The sequence below is a fragment of the Mustelus asterias genome, chromosome 9 (genome assembly GCF_964213995.1).
Source record: "Mustelus asterias chromosome 9, sMusAst1.hap1.1, whole genome shotgun sequence".
NCBI lineage: Eukaryota > Metazoa > Chordata > Chondrichthyes > Carcharhiniformes > Triakidae > Mustelus > Mustelus asterias.
The window spans coordinates 23,346,221-23,372,281 of NC_135809.1; the positions used below are offsets into that span (position 1 = coordinate 23,346,221).

At 41.8% G+C, this 26,061-nt stretch overlaps 1 protein-coding gene across 10 annotated transcripts in view; it reads right to left on the reverse strand.

Moving 5' to 3' along the window:
- Window positions 1–26,061, reverse strand: part of LOC144498544 (small integral membrane protein 29-like) — an 86,411-nt gene that overhangs the window by 20,439 nt on the left and 39,911 nt on the right. For 8 of the 10 annotated variants that reach the window (XM_078219812.1, XM_078219811.1, XM_078219816.1 and 5 more), the window contains 2 exons: window positions 6,916–7,250; window positions 6,789–6,814 (listed from right to left, as the gene is read on the reverse strand). In XM_078219812.1, coding sequence (XP_078075938.1) covers window positions 6,789–6,814; window positions 6,916–7,029 — 140 coding nt within the window. In that variant the 5' untranslated portion in view covers window positions 7,030–7,250. Of the gene's footprint in view, window positions 1–6,788; window positions 6,815–6,915; window positions 7,251–13,834; window positions 14,011–26,061 lie in introns of those variants that run through there. The other 2 variants (XM_078219820.1, XM_078219821.1) reach the window with 2 other exon arrangements.

A 26,061-nucleotide genomic window follows, 5' to 3' on the forward strand; every position in this document is an offset into this window, starting at 1 on the left:
ATTTCAAGTTAGTTCTTGAATTAATTGACATCCCCAAACTGCAAGTCATGATGGAGCTGCAGCATAGAATAAATCAATGAAGGTGCAACTACAGAGAGTCCAAAGCCAGGATCCCTGCCTTACAACGTGTGGTGGACAGTCGGAGGAGCTCTAACAATAGTTGGATACAAAAGAGAAAAATAATTATAACAAATTTATCAGATTGGGGAACAAAAGCAGTGAAGTAGCACTTTGAATATCTCAGTTTTCCAACAATCTGTACAAATTTGGCATCACAACATATATGCCAAAACACAAGTAGAAACACTTGCATTTGTATAGTGCTTTTCAACTCACCAGATGTCTCAAAGTGCTTTGCAGCCAATTAAGTATTTTTTGAAGTGTAGTCACTGTTGTAATATAGTCTATACTATCTTCCACAGACAGCAATGTGTTAATGACCAGATCATCTGTTGTGCATAGTCCCTCATAACAATTCGTTCTTTCAGCAACATAAACTTCAACAAATTCCTGCTCAAACTTTTATTTTCAGCTTTTTATGAATTAATGCTTGTCATAATTGTAGTAATTGTGCTGTTTCAACATTTGGATGTCTAGAATAGTAAAGGAGGACTGGCAATGTTGATTAAGAACATTGCTGTGCTCAAGAGAGGGAATGTCCTCGAGGGGATAATGACCTATCTGGTTCCAGTTAAGAAAGAGTAGAGCTACCATGAGGTGAATTCTATAAGCCACCAACTAGTGGAATATAGAGGAGCAATTTCACAGGGAAACTGCAGAGAAGTGCAAGAAAAAGAAGAGCAGTGATAGTGGGGGAATTTAATTATTCTAATATAAACTGGGATAGTAATAGTGTAAAGAGCAGAGATAGGGAAGAGTTTCTAAAATGTGTTTAGGAGAAGTTTCTTGATCAGTACATTGATCAGGAAGGAAGCGTGGCTGGATCTGGTTCTGGCAAATGCGGTGGGTCAAGTGTGTAGCCTGTCTCTCGAGGAACATTTTGGCAATAGCGATCATGGAATCATTAGGCTTAGATTAACTATGAAAAGTCTGGAATAAAACTACTTAATTGGAGGAGAATCAGTTTCAGTGGGTTGAGAATGAATATATACCAAGTAAACTGGAATCAAAGATTTGGAGGAAAACTGTATTTGGACTGCCTTTAAAGCGGAGATGGTTCAACTACAAGAAACATTGTCAGGAGGGGGAAAGATAGGGCAACCAAAGCCAGGGCTCTATGATTGACAATAAAAATAGAAAGTAAAATGAAATAGAAAAACAAAAGGCATGACAGATATCAAACTTGTAATACAAGTGAGAACCATGCTGAATATAGAAAGTTCAGAGGGCGAGTAAAAACATGAGGGAAAAAAAAGTATCAGAAGAGACTGGCAGCCAACGTAAAAGGGAGTCCAAAAATCCACTATCAATGGTGGCCAGATTTTAGTTTCACCCACTGTTGGAGTGTTAGCGAAAGCCCAACGTCACTTCTTTGTGAGAAGGCCAACCAAATAAAGTCCAATTAGGCATTTAATTGGGCAGTGAAAAGCTCCCCAGGATCAAGGACCTGGAGGTGGAAGTTACTATGGCTGAGAACTGCCAGTCAATCATAGGCCGGCAGGTCTTCATTGCTTAGCGCCATCATTGGGGAGGTGATGGCTGCTGCTGGTACTACACCCACCCGAGGCCAAGGATCATAGCTGATGTGATGGCTTTCGGTGGCATTCTATCCCTCTAAGCAGACAACCAAAATTATTTCTTTATCATGTGACTTCCACAAGTTCAAAGTCCTTTTTCCAAACAAAGGGTGATATGTTGTTTACATATCCTGTGTTGTCATCTGACACCTTGCCTGTTTGAGATAGTCACTGCCTTTGTGTTTGATTCACCCTTTCAACTGATAACATCATTTTGAAAGGCAGGAAAAGGCACTGATTCAGCATCAATCTGAAATGTCCATTTGGTTTCCTCGAGACAGGAAAGTGTTTTCAATCCACGTCCGTTAGGTGATCTTCAGGCGGCCATCTTTTGCAGTCTTCTCTAGTCAGTTTTTAAAATATAAAACATTGTTTGAAGTTCAGAATATATTGGGATATGACAATATATTGATTGAGTTAGGTGAAGGGTGGCACAGTGGTTAGCACTGCTGCCTTATAGCACCAGGGACCTGGGTGACTGTGTGGATTTTGCACATTTTCCCCACGTCTGCGTGGGTTTCCTCTGGGTGCTCTGTCTTGCTCTCTCAGTCCAAAGATGTGCAGGTTAGGTAGAGTAGCCATGATAAATTGCCCTTTAGTGTCAAAACATGTGCAGGTTAGGTGGATTAGCCATGGCAAATGCATGGGGCTACAGGGATAGGGGAGGAGGATGGGCCTAGGTAATACGCTCTTTCGGAAAGTCGGTGCAGACACGATGGGCCAAATGGCCTCCTTCTGCACAGTAGGGATTCTAAGATAAGGGTGGATGGAGGCTCACGTAGAGCATAAATATCAGCATGGGCATATCGACCAAATGGCCAGTTTCTGTGCTGTAACTACATAATCACAGCCAAGCTTGACCCTATTACAAAACATTTTTGAACGAGGACAGCCATTATTCCAGTCTTAGCTCATTTGTCCAGCGAGATCATACAGTCCTTCCATTGCTACATTTGTTGTTTCTTAAATGATCCTAGTTTTGCTTCCACTTTGCTATTGAGGGTTGAACAGTCTTTTTCTAAAGAGTTTCTTAATAAAATTTCAAACTTTCCTTTTATTCATTTGCACCTGAAGTCCACTGTCGTCTTTTCATTTAAATTAAAATAATATTCCAGATTTACCTTTTTCATTTCCTAAGATCACCTCTTAGATGCCCCCTTTTCAGGCTAGCAACTCCACGTTCTTTCAGCTTTTCTTCATTAATCAGACCAGAGTACTTTGATGTCTCCTTTGTTTCTCAATGACTAGAAATGGGCATTGTTCAAAAAATACAGTCTAACGCACTGTAACGTCCGATCATGATTTCCTCTGACTTTTAATCGACTGTTTTATTAAGTAGTTCAACGTTTTATTGGCTTTGTTAATTGCTGCTTTACATTGGTGGGATGTGCTGAGTCTACTAAAATCTTTGGCTCTTTCAACTTCATCCTAAGCTCATTCAATGCCTTTCATGGCATATATGTGTCCATTTTCCATCCTGTGTCCAATACTACATACTCTTTTGCACAAAAATAATTTAGTAATCTGGCCACAGTTTTGGCTGATTCAATCCATCATTTCTCAGTTTTCCTCAATGCCCATCATACCGTGGTTTGCATGCTTGGCCAACTTGAATTAGTTTTTTTTGCCAAATATCCATTTTACTAACTTGCAGCCAGTTTTTATTAACTATATCCAAATTCGACTTTAAATGCTTACAACTTTAAGGTTAGTTAGTAGTCTTTCATATGGAATCTAATCAAATATCTTTTGGAAGCCTAAGTACACCACAATGTCATTAGCTTTAGCAGTGCCTTTGGGATGTCACTTCGATAAAGAAGTTAAGAAGGTGCTCACTCAACATCTATAAAAGTGCAAATCCAATGATGGGAGGCACTGCATAGTTACTAACCACAGCAACTCATCAATTTTCCTTCCCCAAACAAACAATGTTGAGAACAAATGAAGTGCCTGATCACTACCTCAGCTAAGATCAGCTAATTCACCACAGAACAGGAAGTCAACTTGGCCTTCTTAGTCTGTATGGTGCTACTCAATCCCTTAATCAGTTCTGCCACCAGGGAAGCAAACATCCATGCCTTTGAGTGGCTCTGCATTATAAACATATCGTAGTAATTGGCTAGGGATAAATTGTGACTTTATAAAGACTTGCATAACATGTATGTGAATTCTATTATAGACACAAGGTGATTTGAGTCAGTGAGAGTTTATAAATTGTACTTGAACAATCACCTAAGTGCCATTTCTAACGTTTTAAGTTCAATATTTAAAAAATTATCCATATCTGTTTCCATTGTGAATCATACACGACATAATTTCAAGGCACTTTATTTTCTTAACAATATAATTTCAGTAATGTACTTGTCTTTGAATTCAGTTTCAAATAAGCGTTGGGTGGATTTTCCCAAAAAATGACTATTTTGGGCAAGTAAACCGGTGCAATCCATACTAATCACAATCGTCCCACACTTAGTGCACTGAAAGAACCCCCAGTTAAAACACGTTGGAATGGAGTCCTCAGGATGATGACTCACCCAAACTGGCTCTCAGCTGTGTACTGTTAACAAGGGGGAGCAGCATTTAAACGCTTCCTCTGCACTCTCAGTCAAGCCAGGAGGGTGGCAGCACAGACAGCAGCTCCACACTTCATGGAGGCAGATCTTGGAAGGCTTCTGGATACAGCGGAAGAGAGGCAGGCCACCCTGTACCACCGAGTGGGTAGAGGACCCAGAAACAGGGAAGCAAATGCAGCCTGGGATGTGGCGGCCATGGTAGTCAGTGCCAGCAGCCTGACACTGAGGACCACCATTCAATGCCGCAAGAATATTAACGACTTCGTTTGAGCTGCAAGGGTGGGTATCCATCTGTCACATCCTGACAACAGTCCTGTCTGTCACACCTGAAATGTCCACATCAATCCACTCCTGACACCCCGCGGCCTTCCCGAACCTGACCACCGCCCCCCCCCAGCATTTTCCTCAAATGTCAATGTGACCTTTGGAGGGGGGAAGGGGGAAGCACTATTCTGGGAGACGTGGACAAGTATTCCGGAGGGTCTTGGAAGGATGGACAGGCTTCTTGGAAGCAGTGTGTTTGGGGTGGGGGGGGGGTGGCGGTTGCAGATTCTCCTCGTGGGTGGTGGGGGGTTGCTGCTGGAGCTTTTGGACACCAAGCCTCCTAATCGGAGCATCTGGGGGAAATTAAGGCCTCCCTGGTCCTCCTGGCACGCTGGACTCTTGATGCTGCCTTTCCTCCATCCTTCAGATCCTCCACTTGCTCTTCCTCCACTTACTCTTGGTCGGGCCTCCTCCCCAGAGGTCCGTCTCCTCCAAATCGTTGGCCTGCTGCTACACAAGGTTGTGGAGGGCAAAGCAGACCACCACGATGCCAGAGTCCCTCTGGGGACTACATCATCACAAGTTGGAAACATGACCTTGACTACCAGCCAATTATTCAAAAAGATTTAGTCTCACTAGGTGATTTTTCTTTATTATTATTTGAAAATCTATGTTAAGTTAGGACTACAATGTGGCAGATACCTTCCTGAAGGAGCACAGCTCCTAGAAGTTTGCCACAGTGCAGCACTGATAGCAAATATTGAACCCCAGCGAAGGCTATCCCTCCCCCCTCCCCAGCTGAAAAAGCCATGGCAGAAATGGCAGAGGGAGGTAGAAAATGAAAAGGAAATTGAGCCAAAAACACCTCTTACTCAAAATGCCAATTTTCAGCTAAATTTTATAAATTTGTCATACAGCTCGTCAAATCTTTATGACTCCAAAATTGGATTATCAGCAAAGAAATTCAGTTATGAAAAAGCCTTTATCAGAGAAACATTGCATTACTTGACAGCAATCTAAATTTAGACCCTTAAAAGACCGCGAATATTTAAAATTGCTGTAGATAGTGCACTGTTTCACATCTTTTGACATTTGTATAAACAGTTTAGTTAATAACAGGATGCTCCACATCCCAAATGAAAATCACAGGCCATGTCTTCTCCTTTGTGCAATGTAATGACTCATGTGTGTCCAAATTGCTGATGAGATCTTTCCTGTTTCATTCATGAGGAAGTCATGTCCATAGAATTATTAGACAGGAACATGAAAACATGTTATATCTAAAGACAGAAGCCAGAACCAAGCCCATTAAAAATATATAGCTATTTATCAAGGGTGGTAAATTGTTTAACAACAGAAAACTAAAGCATAAACTAATGATGCCACACTTAAAGATGTTTGTTACTTGATTTCAAACTAATGGAATTTATTTGCCTTTTGTATTAATTTTTCAAAAATTACCATTCTTCCAGGGAAATCGAAAGTTATCAAAAATATACCAAGGATTTTTTATTTAACACAGAAGTAACTTTGGTCTTTGATGAATCAACTGCACATTCAGCTCAATCACTTTTCATCAGGAAATCAGAGTTCCTCATATCCTGCAGGAAGGAAGTGCTGGCAGGAGCTGCTGTCAGCACTGCACTAGGCTCTTGACTCCCTCTACTTCCGACATGTGGTAATCACAGGCAGCCTGTACTACACTGATCTATTTAAAGCCTCCCTTTCCTTCACCTATTGCCAGGTCATGTATTGCAACAAAAAAAAACATTAAAATAGGCAAGTAGAAGCTTACAGGGCAGAAATAAAAACACTTCCAGCTCTAATATCTCGATTACTTCCATGATATTTGCAGACAATCACAGAAGAGAAACGGTTTCCTCCGGGTGCTCTGGTTTCCTCCCACACTCTAAAGATGTGCGAGTTAGGTTGATTGGCCATGTCAAATTTGACCCTAGTGTCAGGGGATTAGCAACGTAAATATGTGGGGTTGCAAGAATAGGGCCTGGGTGGGATTATGGTTGGTGCAGACTCGATGGACCAAATGGCCTCCTTCTGCACTGTCGGGGGGATTCTATCATTCTATGAAAAGCACATCAACCATAAACAGTGATTTTGAAGATCTGAGGACCTCACCTTCCCCCCTCCATCATTGCTGCCATGTCTGCTTTCAAATATTTCCAATTTTTTGTTCTAATCTTGTTATAAGTCAGCAAAATAAGTACAGGAAATTCTCCATTTAAAATGTTCTTACCTGCGTCTCTTTCGAACATACCTTATCTGGCAAAAGAAACAAGCAATAAAGATATTAAAGGTGCTATATGGTATACTGATAAATTGGTGCAGAAAATAACATGTTAAAATTTTTTTTTAAATGTTACCACCACAACTGCAATGCCAATGATGGCTATGATTGTGACAGGAATCAGCAAAAATCCTAGGACTGATGCGCCATGATTACTGTCAAGGGGGGTGCTGGCAGTTTGATTGGGCATGACACTTCTCCTTTTGTTGATGTGTTGAAAGTAGGTGTTCTTTTATACTTGTGCTTGATTGGTGGTGTTTCCGAAAGTTTTTCTCAAAATTAAGTCCTGCAGTCTTTTCATGGCGTATTTTTTGGAGTGTTGAGTGCCGGAACATCCGTAAGCGACTAAGATTCCTTGTTATTTGGTTTCACCAATGGTTATGCTGTGGTCAGTTGGCATCCTCAAATAGGCTAAAAATAAATGATGGGGGTAGTCAGTATAAGGTGTGTAAGATGTGGATTTTATAAAAACCTCGTTAAACAAAGGTCCAACTATCAAGCAAGGCTATATCCATTTCGTCTTTTCAAATGCCATCATGAAAGTGCAGAGAAGCTATAAATTTCAGTGACAGATCACATTCCAAAGATGCGTGCATGCACTTAACAAGAAAGGAAGATTTTGCAGCTGTCACATTGTTTATCTTTGCCTTGCAGGTATGTTTAAAGTACTACATTTACTGTTCTTGAAGAGTTTAAACAAATATGTCAGCACTCTCAAGGCTTTGATTGAGATAATATTAATAGAATAGCAATTATGAAAGCTGGGGGTGGAGTGGTGGTGGGAAGGGCAAGAGAAACTACAGGAACCTGAGTATTACAGCTCTTAAATGAGATGCCGCTTATATTACACTACAGTTTTCTTACACACCCCCCCACACACCTCACCCAAATCCCCAAGAATAATAAGTTCAACTGAGGTGTGTTATGTCGGCACTGTTGACCCATAGCACTTTGCATGATTGTGTTACAGTGAGTCCTCACTTAAAGTTATGGTTCCATTCTGGAAAGTCATGATTTTAAATATTGATTCCAACAGAAATCAGTAACAAGTAGTTACGTTATGTCGGACCTTCCCCATCACAAAAAAATTATACCCTCTAGGTTGAAGTATTTTACTTTGCTAAATTCCTACATTGGTAACTGAAATAACTTTTCAAATAAAAAGTTTAAAAATATGAAAGGAAAACGTGGCTTTCTACTTATAGTACCTCCAGCGCCCGCTGTGGATATTTCTCCTTGAAGATACCACTTCCTGATCCTCGAGGTCCTTCCCCATTCTCCAGTTGCGGCCCCTTAGTTTCACGACTTCTGAGTTGCGGCCACACTCTTCCCTGGCTAACCCTCGCACCAAACATCCCACTCCTTGACTCACCCTCTCACTGCTTCCCTCTCCTGCATCTGCCTGCTGAATATCCAGATCCAATCCGAAGCTACAGTTCCAATGGTGTGGAATTGCGAGTCCCTGTGATGCAGAAGTGTTGGGCTGGGGCTGTTACAGTTAATATTTTTTTTAAATGCCCCTGTTTCATTGTTCTTCTCCCAAGCCTTCACTGGCAGGAACATTTGAAAAAAAACACGGGTTGTAGCAGCCCCAGCTCAGCACTTCTGCACCACTGTAACTCACTTATACTACAGTGGAGCTCCAGATTCTGGATCTTGAGACCTGGATCTGAAACAGGAATGCAGGACCAGGAGAGTGGGAGATTCAGAGAGAAGGTGCGTCAGGGAAGGAAGAGGCCACAACTTGGAGATCAGGGAGGAGAGAGGCTGCAACCCTGAGGTCAAGGAGAGGTTGTAACTTGGGGAACAGGGAGGGGCTGCTCCAAAATGGTGCCCATTGGTTACATGGGAAACAAAGTTAAAACAAATCTTGCAACACTCAGACACACTAATGAGGCAGTTTAAAGGCCTCATTAATTTAACAACATTAAAGTGAAGCAACATTAAATGTGGTGACATTAATCGAAGACTTACTGTATTCTAACAGCAAATTTTTGTCTATTGTTTGATCAAGATCTTATGGACCTGCGATTCAGATCTAAGATGATTCAACAAATTGAATTTATATAGTGCCTTTAATCACAGTATTCTTACAGCATAGAAATATAAAAATGTCCTAGGGTGCTTCACAGAAGTGTAAGGAAGAAAATGAATACAAGGCCGAAGGAAATATTCTGAAGGATGGTCAAAGGTTTGGCAAAAGGATATGTTTTAAGGCAGGTCCTAAAGGAAGAGGGAGATGGAAAAGGAAAGGAACTCGGAGAGAATTCCACAGCATAAAGCCTAGGTGGTTGATGACACAGGTACCAATGGTATGGTAAATACACAAATGGCAAAACTGAGGGGTTGCGCTGGAGAGTCGAACTTGTAGATTTTTAAAATTCACTCTGGGAACGTGGGCGTTGCTGGCTGGCCAGCATTTATTGCGCATCCCTACTTCAGAAGGTGGTGCGAGGCCATTTCAGAGGGCAGTTGAGAGTTAACCGCATTTCTGTGTCAATAGGTGACGTTACAAATTTGCTTCAACATTCCTGGGCTATGGAATAGAGTGTGGGGGTTGGTATTGGTAAATCAGACAGTGTCCTTGTTCCTAATGGTTATCGAGTGACCATTGGTGGAAATTGCATGCGGACTGTTTCACACCATGAACTGCCACAGGTGGAGTGAGAAAAAATGTTCGAACTCCTACCTATTTGGATTCTGTGGTAATATTTTAGACACTGTGATCTTGATATTAATAGGGAGGTGGGACAGACCTTGAGAGTTTCATAACAGTGATGAACCCAGCAAGGCTGGGAAAGTGGAAGCCCAGCTAATCTTAACAGCAGGCCCTTACTTAAATAAAATAAAGCAGGATTCCAACAGGTGGGAAGGACCCCATGTAGTAATAGAAAAATTTGACCATGTTTGAAGTAGCTTGGAGGTCTGGTCATGGTGGTGACCTAGCAAGTGAGGTATTAAAGACAATTTTCTGACACAGGAAAGTGGGAGACCAAGTTGTAAGGCCAGAATCTACACCGCGCATTGAACCCCGTTCACCCCAGCCACCCCAGGGGTGGGCTGGCAGGCAGGGGTGGGAGCAGTACATAAATCGGGTGGGATGGCAGGGGGCACTATGCCCATAACTTACACAGATGGATTGTAATGTAGGAAAAGTGAGGTTATCCACTTTGTTTAGAAGAGAAAAGCTAGAGAAACTACAGAATACTGTGTTATAAATGGAGTGCGTGTCCTCATACTTGAATCACAAAAAAAGATAGCATGCAGGTGCTGCAAATAATTAAGAAGGGGGATGGGGGGGGAGGAGTGATCTTACATAAGCAAAATTTTACGTTGCTGCATCCATGTGCAGCGAACCCAAACTCATGTGAAATTGTGTGCATCAGGCATACATCCTAACATCAACACGCCATTGTGCCATATTACAGGTTGACAGGTGCTTCCGGGAGTCAGAAACGCACTCGCTAACAATTACATAGGCAAACATGTCCATTAAAAGGGCAATTAGTTTGAATTTTACATGGCCCATGCAATTTAGCTCTTGTCGGCCATCACATTTTTCACTGAAACTTGATCCAGGACAGGATAAAAGTCAACCAGAGCAATTCGGATGGGATAAAAGTGGACCAGAGCCATGGCAATGTGAATAAGTGGGAGCTTAGGTGAGAGTTGGTTGTAGGTGTTTTTCTGACAGTTAATCACATTTGCTGTGATTTCTGGAGGACTCTTTGGCTTTCAAGCTTTCTCTCTCAAGGTGACAGTGGCCCTGAACTTTTTCACCTCCATTTCTTTCCAAGGGTCAGCAAGAGACATGTGTGGTGTTTCCCAATCTGATGCCCACAATTCTATCTAGCTGGTCACTGACGCTCTGTTCAGACGGGTGATGAAATTCATTCATTTCCAGATCGACAAAGTCAGCCAGGCTGAGCAAGCCAGAGATTTCACTTAATTTGCTGATTTCCCCATTGATTGCACTCATGTGGCCATAAAGGTTCCACCTGGTGAGCCAAGTGCAATTGTCAACAGAAAGAGCTGCCACTCCATCAACATTCAGATTGTTTGCAACCACAGGACACAGATTTTGCAGGTCTGTGCCAGGTGCCCAGGCTGCTGCCAAGAAGCATACATCCTGCAGCACTTCAAGGGGCCAAGGCTCCTTGTGGCTCCAGCTCATTTGTGTTGCTGGCTCCTGGTGACAAAGAATATCCCCTGAAAAGTTGGCTTATGCCTCCTCTCTGACATCCAAAGACAGAAGTGGAGGAGAGTTATAATAGAAGTCATGTCTTTACAAGGGCAGTAATTGAAGGGACCACTTGCATGTTCAAGTTAAGGTTCCACTGCCTGTATCAGAGGGAGTACCACACTATCCTCCAAAGTGTGTTTCACTTATTGGTGTTGTGTGCTGAGCTCTGTACAATCTAGCTCTAAGGGGGACCTACTGGAGGATGAAGACAGCGAGGCGGCACCCCAATTCATAGATATTCATAGAAACCCTACAGTGCAGAAAGAGGCCATCGAGTCTGCACCGACCACAATCCCACCCAGGCCCTACCCTCATATCCCTACATATTTACCCACTAATCCCTCTAACCTACGCATCTCAGGTCACTAAGTGGCAATTTTAGCATGGCCAATCGACCTAACCCGCACATCTTTGGACTGTGGGAGGAAACCGGAGCACCCGGAGGAAACCTTCGCAGACACGAGGAGAATGTGCAAACTCCACACAGACAGTGACCCAAGCCGGGAATCAAACCCAGGTCTCTGGAGTTGTGAAGCAGCAGTGCTAACCACTGTGCTACCGTGCTGCCCAAGCTGCAGAAGATGACTCAACTGATGGGTCTGATAAGGAGTTGGAGGAGGCCCAGAGTGAGGACATGGCTTCAGAAGTGATGAGTCTTGTGGGAGGCAGGGTGACCTTGATTCTCCAGTCTTTCATCTAGCCATCCAAGTATGGCTTGAAAGTGAAGCTAAGGGTGATGCCTCCTTACTGAATGTTCCTGATAAGGATATCCTGTGACCCTTATGTCAACTAACTACCACTGAAATAAAGTTTACAACCCTTCCTATCTGTCTCAAACCACTCTCATGCCCAACACCTATTGAGAAACATAAAGCACAATCAGTCCTCGAAACATCATAACATGTTTAAATGTTGGTATTGTTAAACATGTTTACACATGGCGGCACGGTAGCACAGTGGTTAGCACTGCTGCTTCACAGCTCCAGGGAGCTGGGTTCGATTCCCGGCTTGGGTCACATTCTCCTCGTGTCTGCGTGGGTTTCCTCCAGGTGCTCCGGTTTCCTCCCACAATCCAAAGATGTGCGGGTTAGGTTGATTGTCCATGCTAAAATTGCCCCTTAGTGTCCTGAGATGCGTAGGTCAGAGGGATTTGCGGGTAAATGTGTAGGGATATGGGAGTAGGACCTGGGTGGGATTGTGGTCGGTGCAGACTCGATGGGCCGAATGGCCTATTTCTGCACTGTAGGGTTTCTATGATTTCTATGAATTTGAACATTGAACACGTATCCACCAAATTTATATCACCCGTGACAACCCCTCATGTGTTTAAAGTGCCATAAGCCTCCGTTTGAGTGCTGCATCTCAGTGCACATCCCTTCCACCTCCCTCCCCTCCCATCCCGTTTGCAGAAGCATCAGAGGCAGCCAGCTGACTGTGTTGTCCTGTCAACCCAGGTGACCATGGGGAATGTCCTTTGGCCAGCAGAGCCTGTGCAGGCACTGCTTGAGAGGGAGCATCAAGCACATGGCTGGGCACCCCTCAGTCATCGCGACCTCATCAGATACAGCCATCACTGGCAGAGGGGTGGAGGAGTTTCTGCCATCATCCACATTGGCCTGAAAGGAGATTGCGGATGCGACATGCAGGCGGGCTCATTATTGATGGACAGGCACCTAGCAGAGAGAGACTTTGTACTCCATCTATCTCTCACATTGGCAGTGAACTGTTGAGGTCACTGCCAGTTTGGACTGGTAAATTGTGAACGCAGCCCCTGAAACCCCAGATTCTGTTCCTGGAGCAGGCTCTCCATGAGAGTCACTACTCCCACAATGAGCTCCTGGTCAACTCAATGCTCACGCTCCGCACAGACTCCTCCAAGGCAGAGACCACGGATGCAGACTCTCAGGGATCGCTACCAGATTTTCCCATGCATCCCGCTGGACATCCAGCATCTGTGACCTAACGGACAATTCCAAAGACTCATTGTCTGCCTCGGATTCAGCACGGTCCTGGTTTCCAGCAGTTCTCAGACTGCCAGAGCCCTGGGCCCTCTCTGCCTCTGCAAGCTCCTCATGCGAGTGCTTAGTGCCTCCACCACCGTGCAATACAGATGGAGCTGGGCCCCTAATGCCCACTGATATGCATGTATCTGCACTGGTGCTTGGTTCTGAGAGTGTGACTCGGCTGCTTTTGACTGTGCCTCCCCCTCAGGTGTCAATGGAGGATCTTCAGGGTCTCTGCCGCATCTTGAGGATGGCACATCTGAGGAAGGAAGGCAACATGTCACTAGATATCACCATCATTAAACTTTATTTATTTATTAGTGTCACAAGTCGGCTTATGTTAACACTGCAATGAAGTTCCTGTGAAAATCCCCTAGACACCACACTCTGGCGCCTGTTTGGGTACAATAAGGGAGAATTTAGAATGACCAATGCACCTAACCAGCACGTCTTTCAAACTGTGAGGGGAAACCGGAGCACCTGGATGAAACCCACGCAGACACGGGGAGAATAGGCAGACTCCGCACAGACAGTGACCCAAGCTGGGAATCAAACCTGGATCCCTGGGGCTGTGAGGCAGCAGTGCTAACCACTGTGCCGCCCTTTGCATGCAAGACTGTTTGTTGACACCATGGACAACTGCCTCACTGAGGCATTGTGATTGGACAATCAGTGAGGACTTTTGGTTTGAACATCTCAGTGGAGGTGACATGACCCTACATTTCTTTCACATTCCTCCAGTCTCTTACCTGTCCACTGGACTCTTACATTCCTATGAGACCCTTGCCTCTCCATAACCTGTGGACCTTGCTCCACATTCATATTCTAACTCCAGGGCATCCATCTCGAAATTGCTTAATACAAGCAGGCTGGCCACCCCACCACCTGTTCAAGTGCGCTCCACAGTATTATGGGCTCTCTTGTCCTGTACAGACAAAAGTGCATTCATTAGTCCATCCTCTATCTGCAACAGCATAGCAGTAGCCATTAGCACACCTCACCCTTTTATGCACCCCAAGGTGGGCAGATTTCTCAGTCTTGGCCGGCACAGGTACATCTGCCATTTGGTACTCAGAATCTTCCACCCATGAGCACCATGAAGAACAGCTACCCTTCAAGACATCTATAAAGGGTTCCATGCCAACTTGGTGCTCATTCTTGGAGAGCGAGAAGGTCATTGAACATTTTGGGGCACTGGATCCATGTACGCCAAGCCATGTCATGGCCGCAGGACTACCACCTCTGTCCATGCTTTCTTTGCCTAGTGTGGTGGCCTCCTCTTGCCATCCTGCTGCAGGAGTATGTCACAGCTGGCACTAACTGCCTCTACTCGAGTGCACAGGCACTCGTCCAAGAAGTGGGGGGGCAGAGTACCCACCAGCATTGTCCTCCCACCTGACATGTCCAGCAGGTTCTGAGGCCATAACACCTTCCAAATGCAAAGTCTTCAGTTCTTTCCTGGACTATTTCCTTGGGCTTCTTTTCACATCTTGGTCACCTTCAGGGAGCTACCATTGCTCTGTTTATAGTCCCCACTGGACCTGGCACCTGACACCTCTTGTCCCTTCCGGCAGCGTTGAGCCTTTGTCCACCGTGTTTCACGCTGGCCGGCTCTTAATTTTCCAGCCAGCGTGAAATTGTGCCCGGGTTCAAATCGCAGGAGTAGATAACGCATCTGTTTCCAGTCCCACCAATCACGCGCACAACGTCTATAAGATTCTGAGGTGGTTTGACTGGGTAAATGCTGAGAGGATGATTCTCCTGATGGGAGAATCTAGGACTAGGGTGTATTGTTTCAGAATAAAGATGTTGCCCATTTAAGATGAAAATGAGGAGGAATTTTAGTCTTAGAGGGCAACAAATCTTTGGAAATCTCTATCCCAGAGAGTGGTGGAAGCTGTGTCATTGAACCTATTCAAAGCTGAGTCAGACAGACTTTTGAACCAAAGTCTTTTTCTATGCCAACTTTCTGGACAGTAGTCCACTCAAGGGCAACGTAAATGGCAGCATAGACCAGTTGGACCAAATAGCTTATTTATCTGCTGTAAATTTTATATAAATTTTCTGTAATTCATTTTATGATGGAGCATGATTCTAAGAATTCCGCTCATCTTCCCATGCCTCTTTCTGTTATTCCTGTGTGAGCAGTGATTATAATTATGGAGGGTTTCAATGTTTTTCTTGTTATAAGTTAAAGGAATCACAGTTAGTATGTTCTCATCCAAAATCTGGATTGTTAAGACCAACTGTGGAACTCTAGCTGCCCCTCTGACTGAGACCAGTTAATGTGACATGTATCGGAATGAATTTGGAACCTTCCTAGTCTGCACGGATTAGATATTCACCAGACAAAATTGCTGATTTATCAGAGAACCCTTGCTTTATGTTTAAAAAGTAAAGTTTATTCATTAGTCACAAGTAAAGCTTACATTAACACTGCAGTGAAGTTACTGTGAAATTCCCCTAGTCGCCACATTCCAGCGCCCATTTGGGTCAATGCACCTAACCAGCACATCTTTCAGAATGTGGGAGGAAACCGGAGCACCCGGAGGAAACCCACGCAGACAAGGGGAGAACGTGCAAACTCCACACAGACAGTGACCCAAGCTGGGAAGTGAACCCAGATCCCTGATGCTGTGAGACAACAATGCTAACCACTGCGCCACCATTTCCTGAAAGACCAAGCTGTTTTAGTAAAGAAAATGTAGGTTTTCCAAAATATCTTTGTCTCATTTTGCCCATCTTCCCTACATAAGCCACATCTGATTCCTTTCTAAAAATTGGACTCAATTTTCTGGCGCTGCACGCTCATGCGTAAATCACATTAAGGTTGGCAAATCATAGGGGAGGGACCATTTTGCGCTTAGCACCAGGAGAACCAGTTTTGGGATTCTCCCAACCCCTGTACCCCAACATAATCTGGTTAACACCCAGCAAGGGCGTAATACCTAGTGGTATTATCGCTAGACTATTAATCCAGAAACTCAGCTAATGTTCTGGGGACCTGGGCTCAAATTCCACCACGGCAAGTGGTGGAAGTTGAATTCAATAAAAAATATCCAGCATTAAGAACCTACTGGTGACCATAAAACCATTGTTGATTGTCGGAAAAACCCATCTGGTTCACCAATGTCCTTTAGGGAAGGTCAACTGTTGTCTTTAGCTGGTCTGGCCACATGTGACTCCAGAGCTACAGCAATGTGGTTGACTCGAAACTGCCTTCGGGCAACTAGGGATGGGCAATAAATGTTGGGCAGCCAGCGACGCCCAAGCCCCACAAATGAATAAAAAAAGAAATATTTAAATAATCATTTAAATATGCAGGGTCATTTTGGAATTAGGTTTTCCTGGCTCCTGCAAATTGCCGACTCTCGGACGCAGCAGGAACCCAGTGTAAATCACCATTGGTCTCCACAAAGAGAGACCAGTCCTGATGCCGCGCCAGGGGCGCAGAGACCATTCAAGCCACTGGGTGGTCGGAAAAGTGGATAGGTTGTGCCCTGGCGCTGTATCCTGAAACTGCCAATCTGAAGGGGGGAGCCTTTGACTCACTTGTGGGGGTGTCAGGGGGGATTGTTAGTATCGGTGAGTGGGAGGGACCTGATGCCAGTGAGTAGGGGTGGTTTATAGGGTTGTCTGGAGATTGTGGAGCCCTTTAAGAATGGCGCACCGATCTCTGAGCAGCTAGCCTTACTGGCGTCTTTAGGTCCCCACCTGAAAAAAATTCTAAGTGTGGGTGAATGCAGTGAGAATCTCCAAAAATATTTCTAAGTGCAGTTGAATTGCAAACTGAAAATCACCCAGTGGGAATCTCACCGGTTTTCCCGCTGGGGACAACACTTAGAAGCTTTTTTAGAAGAATTCTTTCCATTGGCTGGAATTCTCTGGCTGTTCATGCTGGTGGGATGTTCTGGTCCCGCCAAAAGCGCGCTCCTGCCACAGGTTTCCCATCCCTGTGGGGTGCATTCAAGTGGAGTTCTATTGACATCGCCGTCTCCCGAGAAAGGCGATGCAGGGATGCCAGAGAATCCCCCCCCATTGATTCCTGCCTCATTTTCTCTGCATTCCTCCTAAAAAAAAAGCACACTTGATAGCACAGTTGATCTCAAGTACTTAGAATGGAACCAGAGAATGTGGCATGTTGGCTGTGTGACTTCTGCATCAATATACTGCATTACTTTACATTAAATGTCTTAATACTTCAGGCAAATTTGTAACTAGTTAAAAGAATATGAAAAATTTCAACAGCGAGCTGGTTCTGCAAAATATAATTACGCTCCAAGTGTTAGCACAATGCTAGAACTACAAATTCTAAACGCAATTAGCTTGTTAATGCCAGATTTTGAAGTATCACATTTGATCTTGTTGGCTTCAGTTCCAAGATTAGTTCCAAGTCAGTGCAAAAAAATGTTCTTTGAACTGGCCAATATTAATTTAATTGGATAGTAAAACAGTTTGTGTTTCTACCAGCACATTCTGCGCAAGTTTACTTCCCACCAAACAATTTATTATTCAGGCTGATGACCACATGAACATTAATTTTAGTTTGACCAAAGGGTGAGCACAAATTGGCTGGGGGTCCACTAGGCTTATCCTAAGTGACTATGTGGGAAGCCACCGTTGTCTCCTGGACCTATGAAAGATAGTACTAGACTTTGTTGATCATCAGCTTTTGAAATGGAAATTAGACCAGACATGCATCAGCCACCTCTGTTGAGATTGGACATGTATAACAGAAAAGGTCAGGTAAGCAACTTGTACATAATCAACTTCTTAGCTTGTTCCCTTCATCTTATACTTTTAGCTAAAAGTACAAGAGTTGGATGGCAATTGAAAAAGGGTTGTTTTAAAATGGGATAAGAAAAAGCTATGTATCAGATTGGAAATTATTTTTTATTTATTCAAGATAAAGCAACACTGAGTAATTTGCAGCCAATTTAATATGATAAAGAATGACAAACTCTAGACATATAATTAATCTTACAGATAATGCTTTTTTTTGATAGTTTCCACAGTCACATCCTTCAGAATCAATCATGTATGTATTACTTTGTTCATCCCATAATTTGACCATAACATGGAAACTGAAAAAAGTAGAGCTAAAGTCCAATAATCTTATAATAATATTGGTTGCAGTGGAGTTGAAAACTTCTGAAAATTTAACAATAATGAACAATTGGATCTTGGAATTACAAATTCACACTTGAAAATATGATGTGGTGTTCTACTCTTTGGCTCTGACTCTATGTCACTACTTAGAAGTTTGAATAGTTATTAGTTTGTAGCTAGAATAAATAAACAAATATAATTAGGAGTTTTCCAACCAACTGAGAGATTTTGTCTTACTTTCCAGACATAACTGGGAAAGGGTGAGATTCTCATTATTTTTAAATTGAGTGGCCGTGGGTATAAAGAATTAAGTATTTATTATAAATTTTTAAATCCTTTTTTATGTAAACTGGAGCAGTTTGGGCTAATTTTAGACAGAACAGGCCTGATTGTACGCTTTGAATGTAGTTATATTAGGATTATACTAGGGATGTGAAGACATAGCTATAATCAGGGACTTTAAAAACTACGGTGTATTCTCCAGGCAGATAAGGTTAACAGGAGATCCATGAGGTGAGTTCCAAATTTTGAACGGGTTTAAGAGAGTAAACAATGAAAGATTTCCAATAGTTGGTTAATCAGTATTCATTTATATAGTTCCTTCAACTTAAAGTAACTTCCTAGGCACTTCATAAATAGGTATAGAAAATGGTAACTTAAAACTTCTCAATACTCATCTTCTCCACCAAGTTATTGAAAGATTGAGAAAGGATGTTCTTGAAAGTAGAACAATAACAGTTGAAGGCACTATCTATAACAGAGCAAATGATAACATGAGATTGACAGACTCAAATGTGCAAGAATAGGGGAGGGAATATGAAATCATTTGTTGTCCTGCTACTGCAAATTGTGGACCAATATGTTTTGGGTAGAGAGTGACAAGCAAGCACAATTTATTGTGTGACAGGATATGTGCAGTGGAGTTGTGGACAAGTTAGAATTTTCAGAAATTGAAAAATGGAACCCCATCAAGGACAGCATTAAACAGTCATATTATAGGTGACAAAGCTATATATAAGAGTTTCAGTAGCAAAGAAGTTGAGGAAAGGATAGACACACGTGATGTTGTAATGGTGGAGATCAACGATACATAGGAGGATTAGTTGTGGGTTGTACAGAACTCCAAGACTGCAAATGGCCTGGTTCAGCCTGAAAATCAGCCTGGGAAGACAGAAAGTTCAAGACAAGGGAATGGAGCTCGGATAATGACTTGATCACCCTGATCTTCAGTTGTGACAACCAGTTTAACAGCTTCATTATGGGGTCAAAAGTAGCAGAGAAGTAGAATGAGCTATCTCTAGCACACATAAAAGCTGACCTTGTAGATAAGGATGAGGCAAGGATTAAGGATAAACTCTTAAGAGTCCTAAAATTGACAGTGCATGAGAGGGAAAAGAAGCCATTGCTGTAGATGCAGTGCAAAGCTAGAGTAATTTCCATCATTTGAGTCCAAACATTTCACAGCCTCTCAGTTGGAGCTATTTTTATATACGTCTCAGTAAAATGTATCACCATTTAGAAAACCCATTATAATTGGATTTTTGGTACTGTGAACAAACAGCTTGTTATGGCAGTCATACGTAATCCAGAGCACTGCATTTTGCTGGTCATATGGAGGTGCAGGTCACCAACAGTGACTCTCCCTCAAATTTTATTTGCTTTCCTTTGGCTGATCATTCATACTGTGCAATAGCATGGCTGGGATCAGGAATTAAATGGTGGGGAACTAAGCCTGGACCCAACTTAAAAACATCTTCATGGAGTTACCTGCAGCAACAGTCTAATAATTTTGCTGTGATGGCCTGTCCAAGGAGACAACATTGTCCAGTTGGCTATATTCAGTTGTGCACATCGTAACTCAAAACAAGATTAATTGATGTCATCTCATATACGGTGAACACAGCAATAAGAATTTTAGTGAGATCCAGTTTAAATTGAACTTCAAATTTTATTTCCAATAGTTACAACTGAAGCTTGAAAATTATTTTGTAGTTTATTTCACAATATTTATTTCAAATGGAACATCGTGATATGGGTGAGAGTTTGCGTTTTTCACATGCAATAGTTTTCAAATTCACATCACTTGCAGATAATAAGATGACACTTTTTAAAAAAAAGTCACAAGGGGGAAAAAAACAAAAAACATTGAAGAGCAGTGCACATCCTACTGTCAGAAGGTTTTATACATTTTTGCAGATAAATATCCAGTGACCACCTACTCTGCAAATCTGTAAAGAAGTTCAAGCATCAGGCTACAACATCTGGCAAGTTCTTGTGGATTATAAATTTCTTTTGGAAGTGAAAACCATATCCTGCATCAGGTCTCAGTGGGGTTTAATGCTGTCAGAGTATACTGGGTTTGTTTTGATCTGCATGCAGTAACACATATAGCATTCAGTTCTCACTAATAACATCCCAGTGTCTGGTGTGCACAAATCCAAAGACTTCTAATTAAAGGTTAGCTTTAACCAAATACAGATCCACAGTAAAACACATGCAAGTTATTAACTCTGTTAAGGAACTGCAGGTTCTGAGTGTGAAGGGTACTACAGAATACAGAAGCTTTGTAGTATTCATCAGCCTGAAGATCAACAGCACATTTTAAAGTTCCTGAACTTCTGTGTCAGCACATGCTTTGTATGTACAGTGAATGTAAACAAAATGTGCAAACTTGCAACGAATTGCAAGATTATTTACTTGTTCCATTTTAGTATATATTGTCCATTTGTCAATTACTTTTAATGAATGAAGAACAGGAATGCTCCTAATGAACGTATTCCAATTTTATTTCCCCTCCCCCCCAAAAAAATCCCATTCATAACTGCTACTAATGAGTCCAAGAGAAAAAAAATGAAGCAACAATGTAATTGCTTGCAGAACAACTACATATTTGAAATAGTAAACATCTGAGTCCACGTGACAAAGCGCAAGTTCATGATGAAAACCAGTTCATCTAGTTCCGGATCTTTACTGCACAGAGGCAGTGAAAGTTCCATTGTTTGGTCCTGCTGTTAGTTTCACTGAGACTCTCCCACACATTTCCAATAACAAACGCCATAAAACAGCTGGTGGAGGTGTAGAGAGAATGAGTGGGTATGAAAATTCTGCTGGTACCAAGTAAAACTACTATAGTCTACAAGTGCCTGATCTTGTGAGAGAGAGAATTTGTGTGGGGCAATTTCAGGGTGTGGGCTGGGTAGAAAGTTGGTGACAGACATTAAGTTTATTGAAGAGAAACTCAAGAGTTGACTTATGGATTAGTCAGTAATTTGCTTTATTTTGATCTCCGGATATTACTATGACTAAGTCTATAGTAACCAACTTGGCAACATTTATAATCCCCTTAGTGCTCAAGTCATCTGAACAAAATGTTCAATAGGATATAGATCATGAAACTGTGATTAAATCAAATCCACTGTTATTGTCCCTTCTGCAGTCAATTTGTTGGTTTGAAGAATCAGACCTTTTAAAAAAAACATACTGATTGCAATCTTCCAGTAAAAAAACCTGATAAGCATTCAGTGAACTTGCTTATACACTGATTTATTTTTCACGTTAATTTATTTCTCCTGCTCCTTTCCCCTGCTCATTGAGCTAGAGAATCATGCTGAGGTGCAGTTTTATAGGCACAAGGCCTCTGGTGTCATACCCAAGTAGAAATTCTTAATTTATGAGCCCCATAAGGTTATTCAGCTATGTTAAGCACCCCAATTGAATTCAATCTTGTCCTTGGGTAACAGTTTTCAGCAAAGTTCACCAGATAGGAACAGAAACCCTGGTTGATCTGCTCCTCTCCGACACCAAAAGCCTTGATGCCAAAATATGGGGCACTCTCACTACTATTCTGGTTGGAGTAAGTTTAATCAATAAAACATTGCAACGCATTGAATTTCAGATTTTCCCAGTTTACCACAGTACATTTATTATTGTAACATTGATATTAATGTGCTGGTTGCCGTAAATCACTCCACTGAATAAACATGTTAACACTGATCCAGGAAATATAGAGTATAGGCTTCCAAAGCAGTATAACAATTCCCAAAACTTACCTTCAATCATCTTATTCAACTGCACCAAATCCACAGAAATAGTAGAATTTTTTTAAAAAATGCTTTGGAAGCATCGTCTAAGATTAAAGGGTTGGCTATTTAAGAATGAGATGAGGAGAAAACTTCTTTACTCAAGAGGGTTATGAATCTTTGGAATTCTGTATCCCATAGAGCTGTAAATGCTGGGTTGCTGAGTATTTTTCAAGGCTGAGATCAATAGTTTTTAGGACTCTAAGGGAATCAGGAGCGGTATGGGGATTGGGTGAGAAAGTTGAGGTCATGAATATAGTCATGACCTTATTGGATGGCAGAGCAGGCTCAAGGGATTCACTGCTGCTCTCACTTGTTATGTTTCACGTTGAAATCAGTGAACTAAAATAAAACACTAAAAGACATACAGTAGATCAATGTGCATTCTAAAGAGAAATCAAAACTTTTATCCTTGGTTGTGCCAGGGAAGTCAGATAACAGGGACTGTTGTGCCACATCAAAAGTATATCTTTCTCTTTATGATGTTGTGTTTTTCCAACATTTTCTCCTTTAAATCCGTAAACAAAAACCTTGACATCAGGGCTAATATTTCCTGACGGAATATGCACAACAATTTGCACTACACGACACATTGTATGTAGTGAAACATAACATTATTTACAAAGGAAGCTGGAGAAAGGGTTAAATGGGTGAACAGAGTGTAAGTTTTGAGTGCTTTTTGGAAGTGCGACAAATACAGTCAGTATAGATTCGGAAGTGATTTTCAGAATGCTGGGGTTTGATCTTTGAAAGCTTGCCCTTGATGGTGGAGCAGTAGAGAAAAAGGATACGCAATAAGCCAGAGTTAGAGTAATGGAGAGCATTCACAGATACAGCAAAGCAGAAGGTTCTAGAAGTAGGATGGAGCAAGGCTATGGCACGATTAATGTATTAGGGCAAGTCATCTTGACTCAGGTAAGCTTCAATCATATCTGTTGATATCTGTTCCATCACCAAGATCATTTGTTTCCACTTGCTTAATGTTAACCGACCTTTCCCTGCCTCAGCTCATCTGCTACTGAAACTCTCATCGATGCCTTTTAGACTTGACAATTCTAACTGACTCCTGACTGACCTACCACGTTCTACCCTCCATAAATTTGACATTTTCCAAAGCTCTGTTGCTCATGTCCTAACTTGCACTAAATCACATTCACCCATTACCCCTGTGCTCATTGACCTACACTGGTTCTCTGTTAATCAGCCCTTCACTTTAAAATTTTCATCCTTGTTTTCAAACCCCTCTGTAATTTCTCCAGCCCTACAACTTTCAAAATACATATGGTTCTACCACTGGCGTCCATGACTTCAGCTGCCTGGGTCCTAAGCTCTGGAATTCCCTTCAAAGTCTCTCCACCTCTTTTTCCACCTTTAGCACAATGCTTAAAATTTTGTTCTTTGACCACACTTTGGTCATCTGCTTTAATATCTGATGTGGAACAAAATAAAATTCTGTTTTATAATGCTCTTTTGAACCACCTTGAGATGTTTCATTATATTGATAGCACTATATAAATGAAAACTGTTGATCAAATCAATATGCTGAGGGATAGGGAGCTGGAGGTGGTCAGGGAACATAAGGTAATAGGCAGGTGGAGCGTAACACAGGATAGGATGAAAGTAAAGGTGTTTTATGTGAATTGGACGTGGTAAGAAAGCATGACACAAATTCAGCCTGGAGGTGGCATAAGCATCTGAATGCTTCTGATCTGGGAATGTTCGGTTCTAATACTACATGACAAGTCTCTCTCATGTACAGTGGCAATCCTTAAATGGCTCCCTTACATAGTGATTATTGATACATGCACCTACATATTACATTTCCAAGGGTTGTAAAACCAAGGGAATAACACAGCCAAACCCAACGTCGTCATCATCTAATACCATCTGAACATCCCTTATAGCATGGGATAGCAATAAGGAGTAGTAACTGTGGCTGATTTTTTCCCTTCCCCATGCACGGGTAATTGTGGAGTTTCATTGCTGCCTCTGCTAGTGCCAGATAGTTCAGCACAGTCCAGACTCAGAACTTGGGACTTTGATCTAGGTGACTCACTACCACATAACCATTTAGTCCTCAAACAAAACCCCCAATCAGATTTTGTTTCATATAAGAGTATTATTTCTAAGGAATGTTGATGTACTGTAAGAAATCAAAAACTTTCAAAATTGGTAACTATAATTATTTTGAATGTGGGAGTTCACATTGGTCAAACAAGAAAAAGCTGAGTGAAAATATAGCATAATCTGCCTGTTTGCACACTGGATGCCAAAAATGCTGTGCATCATTTCCTATAAGATCACTCATCCTTCCTCTGCTGGAAACGGAAGCTACTCCCCCAAACTTTTACTTTGTCAAAGGGAGGATGTGATAGTGCAAAGTTAAATAGCTCACTGCGAAATGTATAGTTTTTATTTTTTTACAAACTAGTTACTCCAATGCCTACATAACAATTTGGGCACTTCAGGTATTTCCGCACAAGCTTATTTTATGTTCAGTATGTTCAAATGCTCAGTGCTGCTTTTGAAAAAAAAACACATAATGAATTGCAATTACAAAATGTTTTCCTGAGACCTCATTCTATAGAATAAAAGGGGGACTAAATCAAAGTAAAATGACTCATACAACGCCAAATTTAAACCAGATGGCCACAAATATTAGCTAACAAAATCAGATAATTCAAAGGTCACCATAGGTTTTAACTAAATGAAGACACCCATCACAGAGTTACTGAAAAAATATATCTGAGCTTTAATCATGAAGTGAGAGGAAAGCCAGAAGAAACAAGTATGAATGATATGCATTTATAAAAGTTTATGTGATTGTCATTAAAATCTGTACAAAACACATAATTTATAATCTTTTTATGTTTCACCACCAGACAGCTCAATACAGATTTCACTGTGGCAGACTTTATTACTCAGGTAAACAGGATTTCTTTTTATTGCTCAGGGAAAAGGATTGGAGTGTTTTACTCCAGCTGCTTGCTACTCAAATATTTCTCGAGTAACCCAGAGCTTCCCATTGAGGAGCGGCTCTGATTATAGATTCATGTGGTACAGGAACCCCAAACCACAGTTTTGCGGCAGTATGCCAACCTTAAACTTACTTTAAGCCAAAATAGCAGAGGAAAACTGGTCTACCTAAAAAGGCTATCCTACAAAACAGTTTTTTTTTTATTTTCACCCTCTGGGGGAAAAAAAAGAATGGTCATTTTAGTCATTCCACAAGTTTATTTTCAAAGTAGATGTTTATCCATTGAGTCACAAGAAAGCAAAACTAAAAAAAAATCAACTATGTATTTGCGACAATCATTAAACAACTCTTGCACTGCAATTAATGATATTTTTCTTTAATTACAATTATCTGTAGCACAAATAATTTGTGGAACAAAATTGTACATTTTCCAAAGACACATGGTGCACTGTATCAGATTTGGGAATGTGTTTCCCATGTGGGAGCATCATGCTTATTTACAAGCGGTGCATGTTAAAAGTTCTCTGTCTCATCTTTTAAAAAAAATATATATTGAAAATAATTTGGGGATTTATTCCCTGTTGCTAAACGCGAGATGTGTCACATCACACCCTCACCAGTTAGGAACACTACCGCATCCCCTGCTGCCAGGCTTATAATGCTGTTCGCCTGCCAACTAAGATGTGTGTGAAGGTTAGTTACTGTGATTGCCTACAATTTTCCCTCCTCAACAAATGGGAATGTCCATATTCTGCACTATCACAAAAAGGCACATTTCTTCTTTGTTTCAAGCTTAATGAGCACAGTATGA